The sequence below is a fragment of the Cnephaeus nilssonii genome (assembly GCF_951640355.1).
Source record: "Cnephaeus nilssonii genome assembly, chromosome: 10".
Classification (NCBI taxonomy): Eukaryota; Metazoa; Chordata; class Mammalia; order Chiroptera; family Vespertilionidae; genus Cnephaeus; species Cnephaeus nilssonii.
Window position 1 is genome coordinate 53,095,484 of NC_137081.1, and position 23,381 is coordinate 53,118,864.

Sequence of the window (23,381 nt, forward strand, 5' to 3'; positions counted from 1 at the left end):
GAGTGTAGCTCTTATATCTCTCACTCTCATCCACTATGAACATACATCCTTATGATCTACCACTGTTTTAAGAATATAGAACTTATATAACAGCTCACAATTTATTATTAGGTTATTCCTCCATCCTCCCCCCTCCAAAAAAAACCCTGTAATCCCAACTCCAATCCTAAATATTTTTTTGGCCAGAAATAAAATGTTGGGCTTTGGAAACTTGCCAATGTATTTTAATGCTAACTATATACTCTCTGGAAATAAAGATCCTCAAGTCAATAGTTAGGTAAAAGATGGTAGATTTAATTCTTCCTGGAGTTACAGTCAGTCCCATGTACTGTGAGAGACTTAAAATTTTTTTAAATTACAGTTGACATTCAATATTATTTTATTATTAGTTTCAGGTATACAGCATAATGTTTAGATAATTATACAATTTACAAAGTGATGCTCCTGATAATTCTAGTACCTACCTGGCACCATGCATAGTTATCACAATATCATTGACTGTATTTCTTATACTGTACATTACATACCTTTTCCTTTTTCACTATTTTGTACTTCTAACTCCCTTCACCTTTTTCACTGGAATACCCAACCCTCTTCTCATCTAGCAACCCTCAGTTTTTTCTCTATATCTGAGTCTGTTTGTGTTCTGTTTGTTTATTTTGTTCTTTAGATTCTACATATAGGTGAAATTATATGGTATTTGTCTTTCTCTGACTGGCTTATTTTACTTAGCATAATACCCTCTAAGTTCATCCATATTGTCCCAAATAGCAAGATTCTTTTTTATGGCCAAGTAACATTCCATTGTACATATGTACCACCACTTTTTTAAAAATATGTTTTTATTGATTTTAGAGAGAGAGGAAGGAAGGAGAGAGATAGATACATCAATGAGAGAAACATCAACATTGATCTGCTGCCTCCTGCATGTCCCCTGCTGGGGATTGAGCCCAAAGCCTGGGCATGTGCCCTGACTGGGAATTGAACCAGTGAGCTCCTAGTGCATGGGTAGATGCTCAACCATTGAGCAACACCATCTGGACCCACCACTTCTTTATCCATTTGTCCATTAATGGGCACTTGGTTTGCTTCCATATCTTGACTACTGTGAATAACACTGCAATGAAACTAGGGGTGCGTATATGTTTTCCAATTAGTGTTTTGGATTTCTTTGAACATATAACCCAGAAGCATAATTGCTGGGTCATAAGGTACTTTTATTTTTAGTCTTTTGAGGAACCTCCATACTGTTTCTATAGTTGCTACACCAATTTGCAATCCCACCAATAGTGCACAATAGTTCCATTTTCTTCAATCCTTGTCAACATTTGTTGTTTATTGATTTATTGATGATAGCTATTCTGGAAAATGTGAGGTGATATCTCACTGTAGTTTTAATCTGCATTTCTCTGACAATTAGTGACATTGAGCATCTTTTTATACAGTATATATATTGGTTATCAGTATGTTCTCTTTGGAGAATTATCTTTTCAGGTCCTCTGTTCATTTTATAATTGGATATAATTGGATTGTTTGTTTTCTTGGGGTTGAGTTGTATAAGTTCTTTATAAATTTTGGCTATTAACCCCTTATAGAATGTATCATTGGTGAATATGTTCTCCTATTCAATTGGGTTGTGTTTTTGTTTTTTTTTCATTTTCTTGATGAATTTCTTTGCTGTGCAAAAACTTTTTAGCTTGATTTTTAAGGTCACTAGGGTACTAGATTTCACATATAAGTGAAATCAGATAGTACTTGTCTTTCTCTGACTGGTTTATTTTAATCAATGCTATCAAAAAGGGTAAGATTTTATTCTTCTTTTGTGGCTGAGTAGTATTCCATTGTGTAACTATACCACCTTCTAATCATTACCATGCAGTTTAAACAGCACAGCTAATTATAATTAATTCACTCTTTGTTTTCTCTGAAGTAATACACATTCTGCAAGGATTTTAAAAATTGTTATTGTTTTATTTTAACTTTACCAAGTTACATAAAATACATTCCACATGAAGGAACATAGTCTCTAAATGTTGTCAACATCATCCCCAAACATTTCTGATAAATAACTTCTAAAACTATAATTTTGCATATGATGGAAATGGGAAATGATTAGAATGATTCTATCTGTCTACGTTATAATTTAGAGACAATCATTAAGCAAACCATCAAGGCTGTTTGCCTACAGACTAATAATTAAGTCTCACAATGGTTGAAATCATATGAAATAGTGAAGAGTTTACTGATAATACATTGTTTAAATTGAATAATCTTCTATTTTTATCTTCATGCTCTATTAACAAAGGCTGATCTCTTACTACGATCACAGTCCATGAATGACTCTGAAGGAGACAACTGTAAACTACGAAGAAGGAATTTATCATTTGATAGTGAAGGAGAGACAGGTAATTCATTCTATTTATAAAGTTCAACTGTAGAGCATGTGGTTATTAGCTCTTTTTACTTAATTGCTCATTATACTTCTGATGTCAAAGGGAAACTTTATTCAGGTTTTAGGAAGGCAAATTCTTTGCTTTTATTCAGTAGCTAATGATATGGTTCCTGATTGGCAGCTCTCAGCAATGTCACTCAACAAAGCCATCTGATAATAGTATCTACAAGGACATCACAAATAGAGAAATAGTGCAGAGTGTGGTTTTTGTTTTATATTTTTAAAAAAGAGGCCAATTAATAACAGCTGAATAACTATGCCTCAGAATTCTGAACAGAGTGTTCTGGAGAGAAGAGTCTTCTTACAGGCTCAGTGCTTAGTCTTCACACATGCAGGACATGCATGAAGATGGTATTCTCTGAGGTACTTGTCATTCTTAGTCCTCTCTAGAATTTTCTGTCCTTTTAACTACTCTTTATGTTTTACTCATAAATACAACAAATATACATTTAACATTTCATATTTTTAAAGCGCTACTCCATCTCTGAGAAACAAATGGTGTAAAACAGCCCTTGTCCTCCTGAGGAAGAAAGATGATAAACCCTCTATTATTTTAAATATAAATACTAGATGCTGTAACCAGAGTACGCAAACCTCAGTGGGAAGCCAAATGAAGATACTTCTAATTGTGCCTGGGCAGATGGGAGAAGGCTTACCTGAAGAAGCCTCCACTCTTGCCTCATGCTGATCCATCACACATTCCAGACTTCACCTTATTTGACCGCTCAGCAGAATCACAGTGAACCAATTCCCTTCTTCTTGTTGTGTATTTCTCTCTTGGCATCTGTGACTTTGCATTCTTCCTGTTTTCCTCCTACTCTCAGTAATGCTTTGAAGATAGTCACAAAATTATTATCTTTTAAACTTGGCCATTAGTTATTAGAGTTTCTCAAGGCATGGCCCTAGGCCCTCTTCTCTTCTAATTCTATGTTTATGCTTACAGTTTTATGATATTCGCACATAGGAAGTGTGCATATTTAATCCAAGACCATCTAAGCTTCAACTTCATATACCCAACTGCTTATTAAACCATCAACTTGAGAGCTCAAAGGCAGCTCAAACTCAAGATTTCCTAAACTGAACTCACAATGTCCACCTGGAAACCTGTCTCTCTATCAGTTGCTATGTCTCTCAATGGCACCTCCATTCAATCAACTGCACAGCCAAATAGCCATCTAGACCCCAACTTTCTCTCAACCTCTCCATCAGCTCTGGCAACAAGTCTTATTATTGCTACCTCCAATACATCCCCATTTAGTCATCAAACTAGGTCCTTTTTGGTTTACTTCTTTCCATCTTCATGGCCACAACTCTGAGTCAAACTATCATAATCTGTCACCTGCAATACTGAAATAGCATCCCAACTCACCTTGACTCTCTCTGATTTATTCTCCACACTGGACAACTGGTGAATTTTTTTCTAAATGTAGTTAAGTTTATGTCACCCACTTATTTAAATCCCTCTAAATTTCCTAAATTCTTAATAGGTGGTCTATGTCTACCTCTTCAGTCTTATCTGATACCACCCATTCTATCACTACTTAACCTGGCCTTCCACGATCAGCTCTTCTCTTTTGCAACATTCCAGTTGTACTTTGTTTATTTGCATCATTATTTCATAGATATTGTGTGCCTCTAGATCATAAGCCCCATGAAGGTAGTAAATATTTAGTCACCTTTCAGTGCTTGCCACATAATAAGAGTTCAACAAGTATTTGTTGAAAAAATTAATGAATCAATAAAATTTATGCATCTTTCTTTTGATTCTCTTCCTCCTTTTGCTTTCTTAATCCAAGTTCTTTTCTTGCCCCTCTTCTCTCTGAATTCTTGCCCAAGGGAAGCTCATCTACTAGCATAAATTAGTTCTATATTTCAAGTGAACTAAACTGCCCTCTTGTCCATGTAAATTGTTTCTGTGTTGTTTTTGCTTATATTATTACCTTAATTGGATGTTTCCTCCCTGTCCTCAAACACACACACACACATGCAACCACAACACACACTTTTTCATCCACTAACATTACATTTTTTTGTCAGTTAATCTCTAAAGACATATTCAACATAAATTCTTTCTTGATTTCCACAAATATAAAGTTATCCTTTCTCTTAAGAATTCCCAAGGCACTTGCCTCTTGTATATTGCCAAAAACTGCTCTGTACAGTAGTTATTGGTATATTTGTCCTTTTTCTCTACCAAACTATAAGTTCCTTTAGCAAAAAAGAATTGATGAATATTTGTTGAATTAAGATAATTGTTGGATCCTGTGGCTGATTACGGAATAATAAATCACTCACAGATAGGTGATAATTTATTTCTTCAATGTCCTTCATTATTCTCTTGTTGACTTTTTCTAAAATCAGAACCATTACTGTCAAGTTGCTCTTCTATAGACTTAATCTAAATTCTTTATCCTGAAGTTCATCTCTTATTTTGATCTTGCTGGAAATGAAGAGCAGCTTGATCATGTTTTTCATATTATAATGAACCCCAAAGAGTTGAAAATTTATTAAACCTCCTCTTAATCTTGTTTTGATTTTATATTCTGAGAACATGCACAATTTACACTGTGCTCATGCAACTAGACATTTCTATTGATCCTGAAAACTTTTTCCCTAATCACAGGCTTAGTCTATGACATTATTTTGTACAACGTGTAGATAGTAAGGGTTTTGCCTGGCTTCCTGTAGCTCTTTGACATTTCCTGGTGTTTCAGTGAGTAAGCACAATTTGGTTAATATGAACACATAATGAACTTTATTTATCCAGAGCCTGAGAGCCTAGTCTAGTCTTCAGGACTCCATGCTACTGTAGAGAAGTGTAAAAGTTGCTGAAAGTAATTTAGTCCTTGTCACCCCAATCTAATGCTCTGAAGGTGGCCACCCATTCTATACTTCTTGATGTAGAATCAATATCTAAGAGAAAACAAACTCTAAGAATAAAAACCTTTCAGAAAATAATTGATGCTAAATGATATGGGGCTACACAAATTGAAAGCTATCTATGAAAAGCATTGATTATTTTAGAGTTAGTTTACTGCTCATGTGAACCAATACCTTGAAAGTAGACATCAAAGAACACTGACTATGAGTTGATCAGCAGAGGCATCAAGGTAAGAACACATGGTTGGGCATTGGAAACTGACAGAGAGTGAGTCCTACACTACTTCACTACATACCTATTCAACTAGGCACTGAAACTGTTTGGGCTTCAATCCTCATCTCTCCCCATCCCCTTCCAATCTTGTCTAACACATGATGCTAAGGAGCTTACATTAATACATACATATATATATATATATATATATATATATATATATATATATATATTAAAAGAATAGGTATAAAGAGAATCTCTAGCAAGTTGATTTGAACAAATAGAAGCTTAACGTATTGAATCACTTCTCTCTTAAAATGAATATGTTGATGAAAGTGGTTTGTCCTTATGAGCTTAACATTTTTTCTAGAAAAAGAAAATCATTTCCTGACAGGAAAGAGCCATAAGTTCAGTTCTGAATTTGAGGACCCCTTGTATTTTTTTTTAATCTTCACCCGAAGGTATGTTTTTTAATATATTTTTATTGATTTTAGAGAGGAAGGGAGAGGGAGATAGAGAGAATGAGATGGAGAGAAACATTGATGTGAAAAACATCAATCAGTTGCCACCCATCGTGCCCTGACCAGCAATTGAATGTGCCAATTTTTGGTGTACAGGAGGACACTCTAACCAACTGAGCCACCTGACCAGGGCGGACACCTTGTATTTTTTAAGGTATCATCTAGTAGTTCTCCTTCTTTCCTAAATTCTGGCATGGAGGTGCTCAGGACCTTCCTAATTTGACTAGGGTCATTGTACCAGGAGGTGCTATATTTCTTGAGATAGAAATAAAAAGCTATTGTTACAGATAATGGAAAATAAAAATAAATCTTCAATGACCTATTGAGTGGACATGAGCATTGATAATATGGTTGGGTAGAATAGAAGTAAATGAGGTTAGCCAGTAGGAACATGTTGAAAATAGTCTCTAAGGAGTCTACAGAGTTAGATCGGATTGTGCATACCTCAGAGTGTGCCAATATGACCCATTGGGTTTCGGGGAATATTTGTTTTAAAATTTTATATTGTTTACATTTTATAACATAGATAATATATTAATACAATAGAATGTATGCTCCACCCTGTATAATGGCACATGAACTTCACACACACACACACACACACACACACACACACACACACACACACACACACATATTTTACCAATAGCGTTTTTGTGACCAAATATTTGAAATAGTCTGCAGGCACTTCTATATATTTCAACTGAAAACATGTACTGTCCCAAAAAATGAGAGTGGAAATATCTTGAGCTCATCACACCTGGAATTTCATTTATTTAGGAATAAACTTTCTCTCTTTGTAATAGTGGCTTAATGATTTCACAGGGTCATCCAAAAGTCAGTATGCTTTGAAAGTGTTTCTCCAAAATAAAATAACATCTATGAAAGTTATTGAAGTAAGGAATAAATATATACATTGTTAAACTTATTTTTGGAGAATATGCATAAGTATAATTATAATTTTATTAAATTAAGCATTTTAATATATTGGTATTATACTTTGGCATCTCTGGAATATCTTCTCTAATAACAAATAGTGATTATCTCTCATCCATTTCAGCAGTACTAGTATATAAGTGTATCTTGATTTCAATTTTTAAGATGCTTTTAAATTTTTCATCTTTTATTTGTACAGAAAAAGGATACTAGTCTTCATTCTTTGAAACTAGACAGAAACTAAGGTACTTTAAATCTAAGGAAACAATATATTTTAGAGGTCAATTTTCCAATGCAATCAATTTTTAAAATGCATCTGCCTGGAAAATGCTGTTTTTTTCAAAATTGCTACCAGTAAGAAATCTAAAATTCAGATGCTGAAAGAGAGCATTAAATGTCTCTCTTTGTCCAAAAGTTGATCTATCTGTTGGGTCTGACAAATAAAAATGGTAATTAATCTGAGAGAAAGACTCCATCTGGACACTCTTTTTCTGTGCTGTTCGAGTCATTCTGAACACAGAGAGACACCACAGGACCAATCACAAAATGCTTTAGAATTGTGTCCTATGAAGAAGAGAAAGGAGATGAACTGTCAGCCTGCAGAAACAAAAGATTTTTTTTTAAGTTTTCAGTCATCTAAATCAGAAAGCAACTTTGAGGCTTTAACTAAACAGGCAAAAAAATTGCTTTGCAAAATGATGGTAACAAGTGATTAGACAATCTCACTGCTAGCAAAGGGGAAAATATTAAACACTTTCAGATTAATGCCCTCAGAACAATATTTCTACGTGGTACCTAATAATATGAAATAGTCCATCAAAATCTAGAAGTACCTGGAAGCTCATTAGAAGGCATTTCAGCCCAATTTCATGTATTCCATCAGCCAACCTCCAGCCTCAGCCTGAGCAGTTTCTATTTTTAAGCCACAAATAGATTGTCATTTCCACTTTCATTGTAAATGATAGAAGATGAAGCTGTGATTTATTTGGTAGGGAATACAAAATTGTTGTTGCAGACAGGCTGCATCAAAGAAACCGTTCAGATGGCCTGCGTTCCGGGAGGCAGCTTGGCTGACTGTCAGGTGGCAAGGAACATGGAAATAAAGGTGGAGTAATTCTCCTTAAGTAGTGGAACAATTCAAAGATATCAAACGTTTTCTTCTTCTTTCATGTTCCTGCTTTTACATGGAATTTTTTGCTAAAGGATTTAGATACCAAGAACATGAAGTAATCTCCATTTCACTATAGAACTAAATAATAATCCCTCATTCACGACATTTTGTGAATACTTATCCTGAGTGGAAACCAGCAAATTACAATTCAATTTAACAATACATGTTAACTGATGAATTTATCCCTAAGCATCCAGAATTAGACCATAAATTAGTAAAAACTGAGGTTCATGTAGCAAGTCCAACAAGGACATTTTACCAGTGATGTGTGAGGATTTAAAAAGCTACAGAGGCCTTCCAAGACCTCTCAAGCCAAAGAGACAAAGTGATTCAATATTTTTAAGCTACATTCAGCACACATATTACTGTTAGCATTTTCATACTTAGATTAGAGCCAAATTAATGAATGGTTAAATCAGTTTGCATTTGATTCTGCCAGAAAAGATTCCCTGAAGATGTTTAAAAGAAAAGCTAATTCAAACCCCCATGATGGTCAAACTGCACAAAGGTTTACTTAGCATCAGCAAACTGATGCAATGCACTTGGCAGGTGTGAGGATAATTTAGAAACGTGAAGCTTTTCTTTTTTTAAAAAAAATCTATCAACATAAAATTGGAAACTATTATTTCTTGAGGAACAAAATTATATATTCATAAAGTGGGGAATAGTTGATCAAATTTTCAGGAGGGGAGAAGTTAACAATCAAAGAAAACAGGAAGAAATGACAAGAATGAAGTTCAGAAGCTTGAAGAGGCTGTGTCAGTGACTCTGGAGGAAAGAGGGTTTGTGTAGGAAGAGCTGATCGAAATACTTACAACAATTAGATTAGTGGTTGAGTAGAGAAACATAAGTGACACTGAGTGATCAATGATGTCTTCAGTGCTTGAGCTCGGAAACGTCTGTGGTCTTCTCAGCAAAAATGAAGTCATTGCGCAAGTGTGAATTCTCAGGACAATAAATTGAGCTATCCCCTTTTGTTATATTTAACTTCAATTGACAGAACATTAACTCCTTAATAACAAGTTTACATGAGGCTGACTTTTTAACTCTATCCATTTTTACACTGGGTTTCTTTCTGGCTTCTCATATTTTAAATTATGGATTTTTTAAAAAATAAAGAAAAAATCTCTAATTTCTATGTTATATGGGAATTTTAAAAAACAATTGGAAGTTTCTCTGGAGTGGCCTTAAATCAGTTCCTTTGGCTTTCTATAACAAACAAAGCAAGCACAACCAGTCAGAGCATAGATGGAGACACAGTCTCGCCATTTCTCTAGAAAGTGATATTCCTTCTAGAGTATGTTGGTTAGTTATTAGCAGTAACCAGATGGAGAATTATACTGTCTCCCCAGGAAACTAATGGAAACAACCTCTGGTATTTGTCTCTTTGAGTTTTTCTTGCTGACGTACATTCTAACACAACCTTAAGGGCTGAAATTATCCTGATATTTCTGCATAAAACAGTTAATAGGCACTACTGGCTATAATGTAATTGGTAAACCCATCTTAATTACTGTATTTAGCTTTATATTCTTTGTAACATGCTACACAAACAAACTATCCAGAATTCCAAGGCCATTACATTGATGTCTACAGTTGAAATTCAGCTTGCCAGCCTTTAGCCCAAGAACTTCCAGTTTGGACCTTTGCAATGTATGAAGGTCTCTACAGATGCCAGGGCGTGAAATTTAAAAACAAATGACAAGCTGCATAGTGCTGGTATTTTAGAATTGGGGCACATTTCTCCTCCCTTTTTATTTCCTTAAGAGGTAATGCACCAGATTTCAAGAATACAAATAACTGTTGAGCAGGCATAAGATTGCAAGTTATCTTACAGTGCTACTTTTCCCTGAAATAAAATATTATTACTATCCAGATAATCTTTTAATTTTAAAATTAATCATGGATTTCATTAGGATAATCTAATATTTCCTGAATTAAGAAAAAGTCTGCTTAATTAGCTACACATTTAACAGAAAAAAAAAGAGAAAGAATAACTTTTCTGGTGATTTTATAGAAATTAAGTTATTCAAAGAACATCACTATTGAAAAGGTCGTTGGTGTATAAGTAGTGTAATGTTCATAGAGTGTCATATTTAATTATCTTCTATAAAATAACTTTCCTTGATAGATTTTGGGAAAGGAAACAGTACAAATGATGCTGAAGATTCTGGAGACACCATAAGAAATTATCAGAGTTCCAAAAAACACACCGAAGAGAAAAAAAGCAGATCTTCATCTTTCATCTCCTCCATTGACGATGAGCAAAAGCCTCTCTTCTCAGGAATAGTAGATTCCCCGCCAGGCATAGGGAAAGCAACTGGACTCAATTTTAAAGAAATAATGCCCACATCAGGAAGAATTCACATAGATAAAAGAAGTCACTCTTGCAAAGGTAATCAAGTTTCTCGGGAATCAGGTTGTCTATCTTTGGTGCTCATCATAAAAAGGCGATTTTTCACAAATAACTGTACTAACACATGTTTCTCTAATCTTTTGCTATTTCATAACATATTTGCAAAGAGTTCAAATCGCAGATCATCTACAAATCGTTTGTACCATTCTGGAATAGTGGTAATTATTCCCAAGCATGAGAGGTTTTTTTGTTTGTTTTGTTTTTTTATGACCAGTCAGACTTAATGTAATAACATGTGGAGCCCTGATGGCTTATAACATGAAAGGCCAATGCAATAACACTACAATGAGTGCCAAAAAATTCTATTTACTGGGAATTACGAGAAAATGAGTGAAATGCCTCTAAATAAAGTATGTTCTTGATCCAACTCATTTGAATATATTTATTTAACATCTCCGCCAAAAGAAATACCCAAATATATGGGTTTTGCTGCAGAAAATATGCATGAGAAAGGTAATAATGAATGCAAATCTGATGCTAAAGGATGAGAAATTCAGAAAAACTTGTGAACTATCACTTGGAAGAACAATTAGCTTAGAATAACCGGAGCTAGATCTACAGAGCTTGTTAGATTTATCTATTAAGTGGGTGCAAGAATAATGTGGTTCAGATTACTTGGGTTCCATTCATAACTCTGTCACTTGTTCCCATTAAGACTTAGGATAAGTGACTGACAGATCCCACTAAGACTCAGTTTGCACATCTTTAAAGCAGGAATAATATTTTCTAAGTAACTAATTGTTAACAAGATAACAAGCATAAATTATCTATTCTGAAATACAATCGCCAATTAGGTTTAGTATTTTCTCACAGGTTTTATTTTTCTAACCTTTTAATCATTGAATATATCCCTACATATATAAAAATATCAAAAGCATAGCACAAAGTCAAAAGAATATAACAGAAATAAGGTAAAAATGGGATGTTCTCAGACTGGCAGAATAGCAAAATTATGGGACAAAGTAAATATTATCTATCAGTGTCACCATTATTTGCAGTGACTATATTTTACAATAAAAGTTTTATTGAATCTCAGACGTTTAGGCTTTACATTTTTCCACAGCTACTTTCCCTATCTTATCAAATCAGCTTTTGCAATGACCCCACATTGAAGTAAGCTAAGAATATGTTCTTTGGACCCTCTAAAATCTTGATGAAGTGGATGAAAATAGTACCTCATTTATCACAGTGGAAGAATGGAATATTAGATGTCATTACCAAATGCCCCATTTTAGTTATTTATGAAAACGAATTTTGGGAAGTGCTAAAAAGAGAAAAAGGTTGTATTGTGGAAGTCAAAAGTTCTGAAGAGCTTGCTAAACCATCTCTACTATCTCCAAAAGTCAGCCTAATGTAGGCCTGACTTTTAAAAAAAACTGTATTTTGATTTTTACCACTTGATTTTGAGCCTCAAGTGACAAGTTATTGAAGATATATTTTGGGGATTTTATTCAACTTTATAATACCTCTGCTGACAGTGAATTCTCATGCCCTTCATCTTATGTTTTACTTTGCCACTTCTTCCAATTATTTTTAATTATTCTACATGCACAATAAAATAGTATTCCAACAAATAATTTTAATATTGTAAATTTTTAATTTTCAAAAATATATAATGCAATCTTTATTCAAATAATAAATAACTACTTTAAAAATGTATAGCTAAATATGCATGTCAATTGAATAAACACAATTGATATTGTATAACATTAATGTGACACACAGTTAACCTGGTTAGTTAATATGATTAACAAATAAAGAATTATTAAACCAATGCAAATTTCATTCCCTAATGATTATTTAAGGTGAAGTAATATGGGATGTTTGAGAATTTAAATAACATGTAGGGTGCACCTGTAACTGCTGCAGTTTGAATCACTAACTCCCTACAATTTTTAGATTTTTCATTAGTAGGAAATTTTCCTCACTCACATTCCTGGCATTTGTCCTGCAAAGCACCTTTCAGGCAAAACTAAAATGAAACAAACAAGCAGAAAAAGAAACGGATTCTGATCATACTTAGATTGAGGTCAAAAGTTGACTCTAGGAAAAATGTGTATCCAGAGAAAAGTGAAAGTTTACCTTCTGTTTATCCATTTCCAGGAATGTGTCTTGCAACTATAGCAACATTTTCCAAGGCAACCGAGTGCAGAATTTTTTTTGAGCTATATTTAGAAATATGTTCATTTTTATTAAGAACCTAAGCAGGATTTCCCTCTTGAACTCTTTTTTTTTTAATATTGCTGCTAAAATAGGCACGCCATACATATCTAGATTTTAATAAAAGAGTACATTATTATTGAGGAAGCCTCTAAGTTTACATTTTATTTGTTTATTCTAAGTGACATAATCAGTTTTTTTTTCTTTGAGCATTGAAGAAAAAATATAATCCTGCATAATTTATTCCATGTGATCCACCATTGTTCTTTAAATATCAATTTATTATATATGATTTAAAAATGAGAGACCTGTTAAGCATAGGCAGAAATTCTGTACACTTTCTCGGCACAAAACTTCTGAGCAAAATATGTAACTTCATTCTATCAGTTCTTATTGTCTTTTTTTTAAATTCCTAAATTAAACAGCTAGCAAGCAGCTAGACAGGGACAAATATTGACATCTCCATACCATTAATATATGTGTTCTGAATGTTTGTTTGGCATTGCTACTCCAAAATTGAAAACCTAGTCCGTTGGACATTAGATCTTTGTTTTTTATTTTAAATAGTGACATACCTGTGAATAATAAGTCACACTTTTCACTGAAAATCTGCTGATATATTAGTTAAAACTCCAGGAATTTCATATTTTTTAAATTATATTTTTATTTATTTCAGAGAAGAAGGGAAAGGGAGAGAGAGATAGAAACAGCAAAGATGAAAGAGAATCATTGATCAGCTGCCTCCTGCACACCCCCTATTGGGGATCTAGCCTGAAATCCAGGCATGTGCTCTGACCAGGAATCAAACCATGACCTCCTGGTTTATAGGTTGACACTCAACCACTGAGCCACACCAGCTGGGCAGGAATTTTATATTTTTATGCTTATTTTCATTTTTTGGAGTTCAGTAAATTATATACTGTTGCTTTTTTTTCTTTTTTCTTTTTATACTGTTGCTTTTAAAAACAAAACAAAACACCAGGATTTCATAGGCTAAGGAAGCCTTAATCATGAAAAACCATTCTGGAATTCATAGCATGCTCTCTGAGGTCTGCTACCTATTTCAATAGAACAGGCAACCCTAACCTGAGATTTTTCCAATGCTGTCTTGAGTATACTAATCCCTTTGTTATAACTTCAGCCAATTGAAGCAGAAATTGTAGGCACCTTATTAGAGAAAGTTCTGTGTATTCAGTAATAAAAGGATAGTGATAGAAAAACCATGAAAAAAACAATATAGGACTTTTGCCTGCTACTTGGAGAAAGGTATGCTTTTGAGCTATCTGACTGTACTTTGGAGAAACTGTAAGAAAGGAAGGGGTTTTGCGAAGTCCTACACATTCTGTTCCCTATTTCTAAAATTATAGCTAATCCTCACCAAATCAGTTACTTTTCATCTATTTTTTAATCAGCCAAGGATATAAATTCCTTAACTTGACATAACTTATGCAGAGTTTAATCATAGTTCCCTGTCAAAAAAAGTCTATAAAACCAAAATTACTACCTCTAATTCAAATCTGTTGCACTGTGAAAATTAAAACCTGCTTTAGATCATCTTTCCCTCCTATCAGTTCTCCCAGTGAGGAAGAAATGTCGCTCCTTCTTTACCTGTAAAATGAACTCCCAATTCCACTAGTATTTTTTCATGAGTTTTATTTTATACCTTTTTTAAAAATATATTTTTATTGATTTCAGATAGGAAGGGAGAGAGAGATAGAAACATCAATGATGAGAGGGAATCATGGGTCGTCTGCCTCCTCCACAGCCCCTATTGGGGATCAAGCCTGCAACCCAAGCATGTGCCCCTGACTGGAATCGAACCTGGACCCTTCAGTTCACAGGCTGACACTCTATCCACTGAGCCAAACCAGCTGGGCTATTTTCTAACATTTTAATCATTTTAAGCCTTCTCTAAGGTATGTAAAATGTAGAGGGTAAGAAAGCATAGCAAAAGTCATCGAAAGCAAAAAATTAGGAAAAAAGACATTTGTTCTTAGATATTGACAACTTTCAAGTACAGATTGAAGAAGAAAGAGTAAATTAAAAGAAGCTCAGAAAACAAATCTCTGTATGAAAAATGCTCAAAACTTTGATAAACTGGATTTCTCAGGATCAGGGCCTATGTCTTCTTTGTCTTTAATACCTCTGCATTCAGCAGAATGGCACATAACAGACACACAGAACATTTGAAAAGAGGACATGAATAGATTGGTCATATGTGTTCAAGTTTAGTAACAAAAAAATATGCTAAATACAAAAGGCACAGAAAACCTATTGGAAGTTGATGTGACTATTAAGGGACAGTGCAGGAGCCACAAGGAGACAGAGAAACTTAAAAGAGTGTCATGGGACTAGAGGACCTTTACTTAATGTTCCCATCATTTATGGCTCATTGTTTCTTGGCTTGACATTGAGTTGGGTCAGCCTGACTAAAGGAATCCCCCTGAATATCAGCTCTTGCCGATGGCTCCTCTCTTGGGCCCACTCTGAATCGTGAAGTGTGCAAACTGTCCCGTGGTAAAGAGCCCTAAAATCTTAAACCCAAGTGTGAAGCACTACAAACAAATGGTGCTGTTTCTTCCCAAACATAAAAGCACAAAATCACTGCTCTCCAACCAGCTTTGGGTTGGCCATCCCTGTTTACTCTTAGCACAAACAGAAGACAAAGTTGTATTTAAGATTCAAAACTGGCTACCTGTTTTTAATCATCTGGACATGGATGAGAGGGGTGGCAAGCAGGGTCAGGGTGAGCTAGCAATTGGTTGTGGTCCCTGGAGAGGTCCCTGAGTCACTCTGGGTCTCTGTCTTTGGGTTAAACATTAAGATCCCTTCCTGCTTGTATTGTGGGTGTCTCTGCATTACCAATGCCAATGGGCACACCAAGAAGTTGACATCTATCTTGCTATTTCCCACAGATATCTCTGCCACGAGAAGCTGGGAGCAAGAAAATGCCCAGACTCAGGCGGATGAGTCTAGTCACTCAGCACCTCAGCAAACTGCCTGGGGGATCTCTGAAACCGAAAGTGACCTCACTTATGGGGAAGTGGAGCAAAGATTGGATTTGCTTCAAGAACAACTCAACAGGTATAAGCAATGTCAGGGCAAAGAGGATATAACCAAGCCCTTTGTTGGGTCTAGCTTTACTCCTTGTAAGTAGCAAATTCCTTGTGCCACAATCTCATATTTTTCTTCTACATTTACTGATTTAAAATAAGACTAAAAGTTGACAGAATTATTAATCTGTGTTGCAAAGAGCATTTATTTATAACACTCCGAACTTTGGGCCACGTAAATCCTACTTTTCTGTTACTTGCCATAAAACTAGTATATCACCCACACCAACTGCCTAAGGAAATGTTTCATATTTAGCTTATTGACAAATACCCTTCCTCTTTTAATCCTTCTTTTATACTTTTTGGTTGTTTCCGGTAACTTGGTTATGTGTTATGACATTTTTTTAAAAGCATCAACAATATTATTTAAACATTTATTTAGCCAACTTGTTTAAAATGTGATTGAATTGAAAATCTCACAGAGTTGAAGCCCATATCCTCTCCATTTTTCTTCAATCTTTGATCTATACTTTTTTAAAATGAGGAATTAATTTAGGTTTTGGGAAGGTGGAACTCTTGAACACAAATCTAAATGGACTTTTAAAATTAAACTGGTCAATAAGACTCAGAAAAAAAAATGAATGAATGAGTATGATATAGCTACTGTAGTTGTGGTTCATGTGGGACTTTATACTGATTTAAAGGTAGACCCCAGGTACATCACCAGGCAAGGTATTCTAGGGGTCACAAATGGGAAACTTCATGAGTCAAACACAGTGTTATTAGGGAGACGAGGAGACCTTGTTTCTTGGCATCTTGAAGGAAAGATTTCAATCAAAAGACAAACTGTAGCAAAGTAAGAATTTATTGGCCTCAGCAAAAATATACTTAGGACAGTGAAACAAGGAAGGGCATAGAAGGAGTAATAGGAGAGGCTAGGCTGGGCTGCTTTGGCTCACTGAGAAGTCAGAGAAAAGAGGGCCTTGGAGACAGGTTGAGGGGGTTAGACCAGGACAAGCTACCACTGCCTATTGCTCCCCTGGTTGCAGGGGTGGGGATTGTCCTGCCCTTGGGCAGTATAAGGCCTGTGAAATAATTTGGTTTGGCCCTGCCACGGCATTAGGAGTGAGTTAATTAAATGTTTGACCAAATATAGCAGGCGAATGTTTAAGTTGATAATTTTGTATGGCCCTGGAATGATGTTATAAATATCAAAATGGCCCTTGGCAGAAAAAAGTTTCCCCATCCCTGCCTCAGAGGAAAGAAGGAGGGAGGGATGGCACAGGCATGCTCCCCTAGGGGAGAGCAAGCCCCAGGCCCTTCATCCTGAGCATATGTAGCTCTCTTGTGCAGGTGGAAATCTTAAGGGAGGCCTCAGGGGAGGGTCTCGGTAAAATATTCATTAGCTTTCCAGGTGTGCTCTTTCAGGGTCTCCACTGATAGGTCGGTGCCAAGGCAAGGCATCATTAGTCAGTGTAGCTGGTCTTAAGGCAGCCACAGCATCACTTGTCTGGTTTTGCTGCTTTTCTGGGGCTGGAGCTGAAATACAACTGAGACCTAGATATTATCTTTAGGGAGGAAGATAACGTGCTGGACTCTAAACCGCATGACTAGCTATCTGAAAAGGCAGGGGGTCCAAACTGCATGACCAGCAATATGCTGGGGAGGAAAGGTTATTCTGGGGCTGACGTTCTTGTTTTCCAAGTTTTGCCCCTTGCTAGCCATCCGGGGCTTTCTGCCCTAGTGAGTTTCTGCACCTGGCCTATCGTTCTCGCTCTGCTCATCTCTAACTGCCCCTAACAACAGGATTTACTAAAGCAATTTAAAACACACACTGAGAGATGAGCAGAGCCAGATGCAGTAATTAACATATTTCTATGAAGTGCAAGCACTGTACCTGGATCCTGAGTTACCCAATGTTCCCATCTGTCACATCAGCCTTCTCTGCTGATGGTGTGGTTACTAGGCCCAGAGTTGAAGTTTGCACAAAGGGTTCCACAGAACAACAACAACAACAAAAGTCCCCTGTGCCATTGGCACACACTTGCTCTATCACAGGGATATAAGGCCAAGTGTCTCACATGTAATTAGCCTGCTGAACAGCAAACTGGTTATAGTCCTTTTGTAGGCAAAGCATATGTGAAGCCAGAATGAACCTATACTTTGCATCACCAATGGGTAATCCAATTTGGGGGTGGAAGTGTCTGCCCAGAGGTGACATGAAAATAATTTGTTCTTTCCATCTTTTTCTATGTATCAGCTACACTCTGCTTTGCTACATCATATTTCTGTTCTATTTTTGGCATGTCTTACAGGTTACTTGCATACTGTCTGTATTTAATACATTTATGAATTCTGCCCATGTCTAATTGCTACTTATTTATACATTAACTATATTTAAAACATCCTCTAAGTTTTGCCTCTGCTATATGTGTTACTTGCTTATTTACTATCTATCTGATTAGTATTTTTATGTGTTTTATCCATTCCGTTTGTTGTTTGCATTGCTTTTTTAAAATTTTTATGCTAGAATCGAACAGTTTGAAACAGTATAGTAAATACATTAAATTGTGTGTGCACACGCATATACATTACCATAAAATTGAATTGATTTTAAAATTGCCTGGTGCTGAGGTCCATATCTCATTCCAAAGTGTCAAATTAAATTTTTGTAAATTGAAACATACCTGAGAAAATTAAAACAGATTATCATTTACTTAGAGTCAGTAATTCCTAATTAAAGTGTAAGAACTTATCATAATAATTTTTATTGGATAGAGAAGCATATTTAGTTACTTAATACATTTGTGTTTTTCTCTCCCTGCTATATATGCCAAGCCACTTTGATATTTTATCTATAAAATATGTAAGACTATATACCATATAATACAGAATTGATGTGTGTGGCATGAACTTGAACGTCTATTCTTATGACTGAAAGAAAATAACTGCCCATTTCTTTACTGCCAAGACATAAGTATATATTCAATTTGTTTAGTAAATTAAAAAGTGAGTGAATGATAAGATGAATGACAGAGCTAGCAGTGAGTTCTTTAGCATACTACTTGCAAAGTACTTGTAATTAAGTTATCCTAAAGTAATAATAATTCTTCTACTTAACTGCTTACAGGGTGACTGGGTCAAGTCATTTAAATCTCTTCAGTTTCTTTGACTCTTTCTGCAATGCCATTGTAAAGACTAAGACAGGACATGTGCAAACCATATTTGTTAAACAAAATAAAAGGTGCACTACTTGCTCTTAGGCAAAATTTGATTAACAATGGCCTTCAGTTCTATTATTGCTATTTGTCTAGTTTATTCTCCTACTTTACATGTAATTCTGTGTTTCTTGATTTGACCTTTCTTCAAAACTAAAGTTGATAGTTCACCTTTGTTGCTTTATCATGTGTACCAATTGTTGCAGTTAGCATTGTCAAAGATTATTGAAAACATTTGATTTTAATATATCCCAGGGCTGAAAGTATAAAATTTTAAGGATAATATATCTAGGATCCATTGGGTTTGCAACTGCCATCCTATCTAATAAAAGAGAAACATGCAAACTGACCTCGGCTACGCCCACAAGCCATGCCCACCAGCCAATCAGGAGTGAGTATGCAAATTAACCCAAAAAATATGGTGGTGGCCATGGAGCTGGAGCAAGCAGGAGGCTTGAGTTGCCCGCAGCGATGGAGGAAGCCAAGCTTCCTGCCCCCCTGGCTGGCCCTGGCCTCCACTCAAGGCTACAAAGTTTCAATTATAGAAGATAAATAAATCCCAGATACCAGGGCCTCCGCTTGGGTTGCCAAGGGGCATGGCAAGCCTGCAAACCACCATAGGCCCCATGCCCAGGCTTCCCCATGTCCCAAGGGAACCCCCACCCTGATCCGGGACATCCTTCAGAGCAAACCAGCCGGCCCCCACCCATGCACCAGGCCTCTATCCTACCTAATAAAAGAGTCATATGCAAATTGACCATCACTCCAACACACAAGATGGCTGCCCCCATGTGGTCAAAGATCCTGCCCCCATGTGGACAAAAGATGGCCACCACAAGATGGCCAGCAGGAGAGGGAAGTTGGGAGGGACCAGGTCTGCAAGGGAGGGCAGTTCGGGGTGATCAAGCCTGCAAGGGAGGGCAGTTAGGGGTAACCAGGCCGGCAGAGGAGGGAAGTTGGGGGCGACCGGGCCTGCAGGAAAGGGCAATTGGGGGGGGGGAGCGCAGGCCTGAAGGGGAGAGCAGTTAGGGGTGACCAGGCCTGCAGGGGAGGGCAGTTAGGGGCAATCAGGCTGGCAGGGGAGCAGTTAGGCATCAATCAGGCTGGCAGGGGAGTGGTTAGGGGGTGATCAGGCTGGCAGGCAGAAGTGGTTAGGGACAATCAGGAAGGCAGACAGGCAAGCAGTTGGGAGTCAGCAGTCCTGGATTGTGAGAGGGATGTCCAACTGCTCGTTTAGGCCCAATCCTAAATCTGGGACCCCCCCTACCAGGATCGGGCCTAAACGGGCAGTCGGACATCCCTCGAGGGGTCCAAGATTGGAGCGGTTGCAGGCTGGGCTGAGAGACACACACCCCATGCACAAATTTTATGCACCAGGACTCTAGTTAGTAATAATAATTGTTATTTTCTTACACTATAATAATAATTATTATTATTACTACTACTATTATTGTTATTATTAGAAACTTTTCCACAGCCAAAGAACAATTAAATCTGTTTTTATATATTCCCAGCATCTGTATGTCCTTAGACATACTTTTTTTCCTTTGACTAACTTCTTTCTATTTCTGAATATTTTCACAAATACTTTATTGCCTAACTCAGCTTAGCCCCTTTGAAACCTAAAACATAAAATTCAAAATATTACATTTTTACTATACTGCCATCTCCAACAACCTCTTTCCTCCACTTTACTCTAGAAGGCAAAAGAAATTTTGCAGAGGGCAACCCAATTCAGTCTTTAACTTTGTGAGGTGAGAATCCTGGGGCACTTTCTAGAGTTGGGTGTATCCCACTTAGCTTCAGCATTCTGTTCAAATGTAGAACCATGAATTTCTACCCCCATTTGTCTCATCCAAATGCACATATTAAGAACATAATGCAATGAAAGCAAACTTAAATGTTGTATCTTCAAATGTCCTTGCTGCTGTTGCTTTTCTGCTTTAATGGCCAATTAAACTATATTTGCAGTAAAGGTTCATATAAGAAATATTCCTATGTACTTATATATTATGCCTATAGATAAGCTACATATTTAGGGAAATCATTAACACTTGATCCCAAAGCAGTGCTTCTCAAACTTCAAAGTGCATGTAAAACACCTGGGGATCCTGTTCAAATGCAGATTCTAAGTCAGTAGTTCTGGAGATTCACATTCTAACTAGCTCCCAGCTTTGACCACACTTTGAGTGGGGAGGCCCTAGAGAGTAGAGCTTTTAGTAATTATTTTATCCCTTTCAGAACACCCAGAGCAATTTATCTGTTGCCTTCATTATAGTATTGAGCACTTGCATCACCTACTGTTGTGGCTTTTTATGCACTTCTTTCATTTTTCCATCTTAGGTAGTCAGCTCCAGTAGGCACCCCAGATCAGAGTCCTTTTCTTTTGTCATCATGTCCTTTCTACTCCTTCCTCCTTAACACAGTGCCTGATGCATTGTGAGTCTTTGAATAAGTGGATAAAAACATTCATTTTACACAGCAGTGCAGTTTGCTGATGTAGGGAAAGAAAAATAATTTTCCCTCTACTCTGACTTCTTAGCTGAGACCCCTGTAATAAAAGACAAGTTAACAAGGGAGAAACAAACATATGTTTAGTAACATGTATACCTCATGTGTATTTGGGAAATATCCAGGAAAAATGAGTAACTTCCAAGGTGGCTTAGAATTTAAGATTAAATACCATTTTAAAATAGAGCAAGGGGAAGGGGGATGTAGGCCGTAGGCCTCTTAGAGGAGAGTGAATGCTTTTGAGGAAAGATGAACAGACCATAGGAAAAGAGATGGGAGGTATCGATAGTTTGTGACAAAGTTTGCCTGGGTGTGGAACTTCCAGTCTCCTCTCCTGTGACAAGAGTCAGTCTTCCCTGGTAGCTAAAACTCCCAGGGAGGGGATTCATGACAAGTGAATTCATTTGGGGGAATCTGCTTTTAGGCAGATAATGGGGGTTCAGAGAAAGCCTCTCCCTGTATTTGCTGTTTTTCAAGTGCCTGCAACTCAAAATAATCAGTATGCCAAAATGGCATATTTTGGGGTGGCATATTCTGGTACCCTTCACTGACCAAAAAAAGTTTTAAAACTGGGTTGTTCTTTTCTGTTTTAAAGGCTAAGCTAGACTTTTAAAAATTGTTGTTATTCCTCCTGAGTAAAGCAGATTATTTTGTCTCAGTAGAAGTCTTTTCCAATAAAGCCAGTATACCCTAGACATAAGACATGAAAATATAATCCATGTATAGTAAAGAAATTCTTCACTAATGCTCCCCTTCATTGAATGTCTTAGTCTGTCCAGGCTGCTATAACAAAAACACCATAGAATGGTGGCTTATATACAGCAAATATTTATTTCTCACAATTCCGGAGGCTGGGAAGTCCAAGATCAAGGTGCCAGAAGATTCTGTTTCTGGTGAGAGCTAGGTTCCTGGTTCACAGATGATTGTTTCTCCCTGTGTCCTCACAATTAGAAAAAGGAAAGCTCTTTCGGATCTTTTAAAAGAGCATTAATCCCATTCATGAGGGCTCTACCCTTATGACCTAATCACCTCCCAAAGGCACCACATTTTAATACCATCACACTGGGGGTTGGAGCTTCAACATATGAATGGGGCCAGAGGGGGGTGGGGGCAACATTTAATCATTGCATTGAACTACCCAAAATATCAGATGATCACCAGTTAATGAAACAAAACCAAGTATTCAAAATCACTGCAGGAAGGGACTACCATCTTGACAGAGCCTAAGTGATATCTCAGAAGGGGATTAGAAGTAGGATATTGAGAGGATTTTAGAGTCTGGGCCTTTCAAGGTAGGGAACTGATTGGAAATGGCCAAAGTTCATGACATAATAGCTCAGAATTGTTGGACACAGTGAGGTAAGGCTCTTGAAGCAAGCCTAGATAAATAAAACTTGTTTGATAAGCACATTTGAAGGTGAAGTGAGTCCCATTCATGGCAGCATGTTTCAATCAGTAAAACTCCACATTCCAATAGAGTTTTTCCTCCGAGGATCGATTCAAATAGATAGAATCCATGGTATAGAGATCTTGTTTCTGAGACCATAGCTGTTTAACGAAGGTTTCAGATGACTCACAAATATTACCCTAATTTTTGACTGTCTATTGGGGCTTGAATCCTCCTTATTGGTGAAGTTTTTATTGCATGCTCTATTTCCAAATCCTTTTAAATTCAATGAAATAAACATGTGTAAGCCACTTGGTAAACATTAAATGTTGTTAGTGATAGGACAAATTTGTACAGAAATATTTACAATGAAGACTGAATGCAAAATTTTCTTTGGAGGCTCAGAAGAGAGAGAAATTAATTCTGAGTGAGTCAGATAAGGGAAGATTTTTGGTTGCAGAT

The 23,381-nt window shown here is 36.5% G+C and overlaps 1 protein-coding gene across 2 annotated transcripts in view; it reads left to right on the top strand.

Annotated features, from left to right (window-relative positions):
- KCNH7 (potassium voltage-gated channel subfamily H member 7) overlaps positions 1-23,381 on the top strand; it is a gene marked incomplete at both ends in the record, with an annotated part of 421,921 nt that overhangs the window by 393,134 nt on the left and 5,406 nt on the right. Inside the window, 3 exons of one of the 2 annotated variants that reach the window (XM_079783286.1) lie at positions 2,330-2,405; positions 10,306-10,569; positions 15,666-15,834. In XM_079783286.1, coding sequence (XP_079639412.1) covers positions 2,330-2,405; positions 10,306-10,569; positions 15,666-15,834 — 509 coding nt within the window. Of the gene's footprint in view, positions 1-2,305; positions 2,406-10,305; positions 10,570-15,665; positions 15,835-23,381 lie in introns of both variants that reach the window. The other variant, XM_079783285.1, reaches the window with a different exon arrangement.